We start from the raw sequence: 6,642 nt of genomic DNA on the forward strand, positions 1-6,642 counted from the left end.
TAAATGATTATTATTATTATTATATTAAAAACAATCGGAATCAATTCTGCTAAAATCACAGGACTTTAATGAATCTGGTTACACTGATGTGACAAGCTGTCAGTATTTGCTTGTCATTAATCAAATTGGTATTGCCATAATAAATTCCAATCTATGTAGTGAAAATTGTTGATTGTAAAATTGCAAAAGTTATTTCCGAAATGAGTAATTCCATAATAAAATACAGCAAAATAAAACAAAGACTTCAGTATACAACTTGATCTACGTAAAAAAAATGAAGAATGAATTTGCAATTTATTTTTATTCCAATAGATTGTGCAACATATTTTTCAGTTTGTTAGAACATAAATCAAGTGGTGTTTTTTCTTCTTTATTTTTTATACTAAAACTTGCCCCAGCTTTAACCAACATACAGGCCACTGCTTCTCTTTCTTCCTCACAGGCGAGATGTCTGAAACATGTTAAAATGTTTAAACAACAAAAACAAGATTTAGTAAAAATAGTTATTAAAAAACTGTAACAAACCCTTTTTAACATATTGATATTTACTTGGACTATTAAATGTGTTAAGATGCTTTGTAGATGATAATATAAGCAGTATTGACCTGAGCATATATAACACATGATACAACAGTGTGGATAATTCTGAGATCTAAATGTTTAGAATAATCTAAATGAAGATATGATTTTCTCATTTAGGATTTGCCCTTGTTATTACCATGTCCTATTGATGAATGATTTAGATATTTTAAAGTGTCTGAAATGAATGAAATACTTACAAAGCCGTACATCCTGTAGAATCACAGAGATCAACAATGATTGAGGGACTTTCCAAAAGTAATTCTACAATACTGCTTCTGCCTTGAGCGGCAGCTCTATGCAGTGGCGTTGCTCTCAGTTCATCAACTTCATTGACCCTAGCATCAGAATCTATTAGCAGTTTAACAATCTATAACAATATAATCACCATAATAAAATTGCTTAGAACATTACAGAAATGTTTAATTTAAATTATAATATAAAATGTTATCAATAGTTTTAAAAAGTTTATAAACTTTAATGGATGTTATTTATTTACCTCTTTGTGTCCCTTTGAAGATGCATAATGGAGAGGTGTTTGTCCACGATATGTTTTATGGTTTACATTGGCACCTTTATCAATTAGCAATTTAACAACATCATATCTACCTGCTGATGCAGCTAATGTAATAGGACTACTATTCGTGTCATCAACAGGATTTATAGGTGATCCTAATTCAATTAAATAATCGACTAAATGTTTGTTACCGCCTAATGCAGCCCAATGAATAAGAAGTCTGCCATTCTGGAAAAAAATGTTAGGAGACATTATATTCCCCACAAATTCACTTTTATAAAATAATAAATAAAATCAAATTATTTACCGAATCGGGTGTTTCAATTAAGGACTTATCATTATCTATTTTAACTTTAACTTGATTAAAATCTCCTTTGTAGGCTGTTTCGTAAACAGTGCCAATAGACATTTTTGACGATAAACTTTATTATATCAATACAATCGTACACTTATTTTTGATTTATTGCTTGTTCAACTACTGGCTTACAAACAAATATTACAAATATAAGTTTTGGTTTGAAAAAATGTTTGTCATTCTCGAATCCTCAAGTTTGTTTTTATAAAAATCATTGACATAGATAATACATTTGACTATTTGACAATTATTAGTGTTGCTACTTATTAATACATACAATTCATTAGGTTTTATCTGCTGACTGAGTACCCTGACCAGTAACCAAACCATCGTTACGTCAATATGTCATTGTCAATGTCAAACTATTAAAGTGATGAGGCGAAGCGTAAAGTAAAATATAAATCAATATTCATGTTCAATTGGAGAATAACAAGTTTAACAATCAATTCAATATTTGTTATAGATTATTTTGTTCTGCAGTAAATAATTGTCTTGTAACGCTCTCAAACCATATATGTTTTGGTCTTTGTAGCATCTATATTCAAATTTCTTTATGAAAATGAAATGATGACTTAAAATTGTACAATATGACGTCTACATTATCAACCGATGATAAAGTCGATCTTATCCACAAACTGAACAGCAGAATCGGCTCAGATATTAACAATTTAGAAGATGCTTACGAATTTGAACAAGAACTGCAGCGTAAAAAAAAGCAACTTGAAAATTGCATAGCTCACTTTTCTAACATAAGTAATACAAATCAGACAGCACAATTATCGCCCACTAAAGGCCTTGATAATGATCAAGCGTCCGCCAAACATTCGGCGACTATTCGAAATGCTGAAGCAAATATAAATCAAATAACAGACATTAAAAACAAGAGTGTAAATTTAAAGACAAAGATTAATGAATTTCTTAGCAAAACTGAATCTTTTAGAGATGAACTTGACAAAAGATTTTCTACTATTAGCAAACTAGAAGGGGTGTTATTATATTTTAAATCATTTGAAAAGCTTGATGAGTTAAGGTAAGTGTATAATTTTGTAGGATCATTGAAGAATAAGTTAGCGTAAGTTCCTACATTTCAAAGTTTGGTCTAAAATTTGTTTGTCAACATTGAAAAAATCTAAATGCATTTGTCATGGGTATGCATTCAGTAAATAGAAAATTTTGAGCTCATTATGTGATTATGTGTATCGAAAACTGTACTGTAAATTAGAAATATTGCTTACACAGATCAATGTGAAATTTTACACCATTAATGTAGAGAAGTGCATAATGAATTAGGTCAAACAATCATTAAGCAACCACCAATACAATTCTGTTGTATATGTTAACACTTCATAATGTTTGTCATTTTATTTAGTCGTCAAATGAAACAATGCCGTGACAATGAGCAGTTAATTCAACTGTATGGGGAGCTGAAGGACATGTGCAGAGACAACACGCAGGTACATCTAGCTGCTTACACCAAGGAATATAAACATTACTGGCATAATATTTTAAAAGAAAACTTTACCAAGTAAGTAATAGACATTTTTTTGTCATTTTAAAGATGATAGTGATGTGCTAAGGACAGTACTTATTTATCTATACAACTTTTTTTTTAAAGAAAATAATTGAAATCTTATTTTATTGTGATCTCCTAATTGTGTTATTGTATTGTTTGTATTTTTTTAAAGGCATTATGAAGATGTTTTAAAAGTATTAAAGTGGCCTATCACCTCAGCATCAGAGACTTCTCAACCGTCTAAAGATGTGCTGATGAAATTTAGTAATCTTACTAGATATTTGTTTATTATACAAGAACCAGAGGATTTAATACCTATTAGTAACTTAGAGGATTTGAGTTCAGGTACATATATGACCTTATGATGTAATATCTACTGTATATATATCTCAATCCCATTCCAATGAATTAAATATGTTGTTACATATAGGGGAAATACTATTTATGTGCATCCATTTGTCTATTGAATTAAGATAGGCAACTCAGATAAGTTACTGAAAAAGTCCATGGGCAGTAATCACTTCCATATTTACATGATTTGCAGTGACCATTTGTTGGTTTGTCACCATAAAATAAGAAATTTTAAGATACATATAAGATACATTTTTGTATTACATTTGATTTTAGATTTTCAAGATTAAAAAAAATTTCAGGTTCTCAAACAAGTCTGCCTGTGAGGATTATGCTTCGACCTTTAAAAAAGAGGTTTCAATTTCATTTTACGGGTACACGTCAGACAGCGCGCATCGACAGGCCCGAATGGTTCTTAACACAAACACTTACTTGGATAAAGGACCATCGGAAGTTTGTCAATGACCATGTGCAACCAGTAGCTGATAAACTAGAACTCAGTCATAATGTTGTGGTAACTAGTATACATTTTTATTAAATTTCCATAATGCAAATAAATGTGTAGAAGCAGCTTTATATTTACGCTTATCGAATATATGAATGTACATAAATCTTTTTTATTATAGGATGAATTCAATAATGGTCTAATATCATTTGCTGCGGAGAGACTACATACAGTTCTAGGATTGTACATATCTCAAGGGACCAAAGGCGAGATAGCAGACGTAGATGCTGCTTTCGCTCACGCGGTTGACGAGACTCTAGGCTTCCATCGAGAACTGCAGAGCATTACTGGTTACCCTTTGAATATGGCACTACATGTGCTTACCAAAGCGGAGCATTTTGTTCGCTGGATAGCTGTGGAGAAGAAATGTAAGTAATCATATATAGTTGGGGAAACTAGAGGTGTTCCACCTAAAGTTACAATTGTTTGAACATTTGAAATCAGATTCGGAAAAAAAACTTAGTTTATAAATGTATCTGTACGAATAAAAGTCGGTTAGTCTTACACGGCTAGTTTCTTTTCATTTATAATATTAGTATGATTTATAACTTCAATATGTGTTTTATTTCTGCGTTGTTAAAATGTCGGTTGTGATATAGATGCGCTCACAAAGATGGACGATGCGCTGGAGAGCGCGCAGTGGTGCGAGCCGGTGGCGGCGGGCGCGGGCGTGGCGGTGGGCGCGGCGCTGTGGGTGCCGCGCTGCGCCGACTGGTTCATCTCGCTCCTCAAGACCATTGAAGATAGATACGCAATGCTACCGCAGCCCGGTCATAGGTACGTCACCAGTTTGCAATGTAATTTTTTCATCTTTGTCAAACAAATTAGGATACAGCAAGTTTCAATATGTCTTGTAATTTTATTGTGTTGCCTTTTGTTGACGGAGGAGGAGACGCACATAAAGAGGATGTTTCCCCTTCCTATGCGTATCCTGCACCATCGAACCCACGTTCTCTCCCCATACTTTTCGTATAAGAGAAAGGGTAGGAAGGAAAAGGGACTAAAGCTGAGCGACCGGCACCACACTCATCAGACGAAACGCGAAATTGCTTCCACTTCACGTCTGTCTTCTGTGTGGTCGTGGTATTGCACCGGGCGAGCTGACCCATTCGTGCGAAGATGTTAAAGCGGGCTCTACCACGTTCTATCTACGACTCTACGTTAGACAGAATTATTTGGTCGCATGAGTATCAAATCATATGCTGTGTATTATAATAATTATTCATGTTTTAGCCCATACAGTAAGAAAGAGTAAGTATTGTAGGGGAGATAGAGTAAGTATTGCAGGGCAGTATTGTCGCAGGCTGCAGTTCGTGGAGCTGCAGCTGGAGCTGATAGAGGAGTGGCGCGTGCGGCTGACGCAGCTGCTGGGCGCGGCGCTGCGCGAGCTGCGGCCGGCGGCGTTGCTGGGCGCGGGCCCGCACGCGCTGCTCGCCGTGCTCAACGCGGCGCACTACACGCGCACCGTGCTGCTGCAGTGGGCGCACTCCCTGGTCACTACTTTTACACAATTCTTCATATATCTACTTTACCGATGGCTGAAAATTGGTGAGGAGGTAGCTTAGAGCCAGGAGACGGACATAGGATACTAATTATTCCGTTTATGGATCAATGTTACTCTCTCTCGACTAAATTTGGCACAGATGTGGAGGATAGTCTGGGACAATATATAGGCTACTTACTTTTGTTTTTGTTTTATGTCCGTGCAGACGGGATCGAGGGCGAAGGCTATTTTTATATATAAAATATTTTAAATTTTGAATTAAAGTTGCTGTGCAAATCATAGTTTTAGATGCAACGGGATTGGAGACAAGAGGCATTTATTACTAATGACATTAAATACTCGTAGTTATAGTTATTTCTAAATAACTTGTAGGAATAATTTGTAGAAACTCAATAATATAATTACTGATATTAACATCTTTGATCCGTCCGAGTTGGCTGTATTTGGTGTTATTTGTTATTAATATCTTAGTTAAGGAGCTAGTATTCAATGTTGACTTATTTTCGGGTTGTTTACAGCATTACTTGCAGTTGCATTTCTACCGGCGTCAGTTCTATAACTTCACGCAGCAGCAGCACAGAGATGAGGAAGTGATCTCTGCTGACGTCACCGTTGAGGAGGAACCTGAAGAGACATTGGAAAAATCCACAACAGGTAAAATTTAGGAAAATCGATATTAGTTAATGAAAACATTTTCTAGGCAGACCTACTCCGGTCTAAGCATTCTACAATTTAGAAAAGTAAATCAGCATAGAAGTAAAATATCATTAGGTTTTGTAAGTTTTAAAATGATATTTGATATCTTTTGTTGTTAAATGTACATTAAAATTTAATAAAAAAAAGTAATGTTTGAATTGTTTTTTTTACAGCGGATGATAGCTTTCAATCGATGTCTATAAATGAGTTGGAGTTCAAAGCTAAGATGTTGGCTCTCAACGAAATGTCACGTCAGAATTCTGTAGCAAGTGAACCACCCGTTACCCTGGAGACGGTAAATTTATATCTTTATTTACTCACTAGTTAGAAGTTTATTGTTATCAATGAAAATTTAATTTAACTCAACAATTTACAAGTATTGCTAATCAGATGAAATTGTACAAATGAAGTTAGTTGGGTTGGTCATCAGCTCATGGAAAGCAGATCGTGCTCTTGCTCTTATCTTACTAATATAAATGTGTAATAGTTTATATGGATGGATGTTTGTTGTTGGACACGTAGGTTACTGCTACTGGTAGGTTACTCACTTTTGTTTTTTTTATTTCGATGCAGACGGAGTCGCGGGTGAAAGCTAGTATTTCAATAAAAATTAAAACTAAAT

The 6,642-nt window shown here is 34.5% G+C and overlaps 2 protein-coding genes across 2 annotated transcripts in view; one reads left to right on the forward strand and one right to left on the reverse strand.

The window, feature by feature from the left end:
• Positions 1-282: 282 nt before the first annotated feature.
• On the reverse strand, positions 283-1,661 carry LOC106107363 (26S proteasome non-ATPase regulatory subunit 10-like). The gene is made up of 4 exons (XM_013288198.1): positions 1,404-1,661; positions 1,079-1,324; positions 780-949; positions 283-451 (listed from the first exon to the last, which is right to left on the reverse strand). Exons 1-4 carry the CDS (start codon positions 1,503-1,505, stop codon positions 301-303), a joined length of 669 nt encoding a protein of 222 aa, XP_013143652.1. The 5' UTR covers positions 1,506-1,661; the 3' UTR covers positions 283-300.
• Positions 1,662-1,797: 136 nt separating this feature from the next.
• The window catches only part of LOC106106846 (RAD50-interacting protein 1), a 7,308-nt gene continuing 2,463 nt past the window's right edge, over positions 1,798-6,642 (forward strand). Inside the window, exons 1-10 of the mRNA XM_013287505.1 lie at positions 1,798-2,481; positions 2,821-2,976; positions 3,137-3,309; positions 3,618-3,829; positions 3,942-4,188; positions 4,420-4,597; positions 5,124-5,313; positions 5,843-5,978; positions 6,194-6,343; positions 6,411-6,418. Of these exons, the coding sequence (XP_013142959.1) occupies positions 2,039-2,481; positions 2,821-2,976; positions 3,137-3,309; positions 3,618-3,829; positions 3,942-4,188; positions 4,420-4,597; positions 5,124-5,313; positions 5,843-5,978; positions 6,194-6,343; positions 6,411-6,418 (1,893 nt within the window). The 5' untranslated portion in view covers positions 1,798-2,038. The remainder of the gene's footprint in view (positions 2,482-2,820; positions 2,977-3,136; positions 3,310-3,617; positions 3,830-3,941; positions 4,189-4,419; positions 4,598-5,123; positions 5,314-5,842; positions 5,979-6,193; positions 6,344-6,410; positions 6,419-6,642) is intronic.

The sequence above is a fragment of the Papilio polytes genome, unplaced genomic scaffold (assembly GCF_000836215.1).
Source record: "Papilio polytes unplaced genomic scaffold, Ppol_1.0 DF822067.1, whole genome shotgun sequence".
In the NCBI taxonomy this organism is placed as follows: Eukaryota; Metazoa; Arthropoda; class Insecta; order Lepidoptera; family Papilionidae; genus Papilio; species Papilio polytes.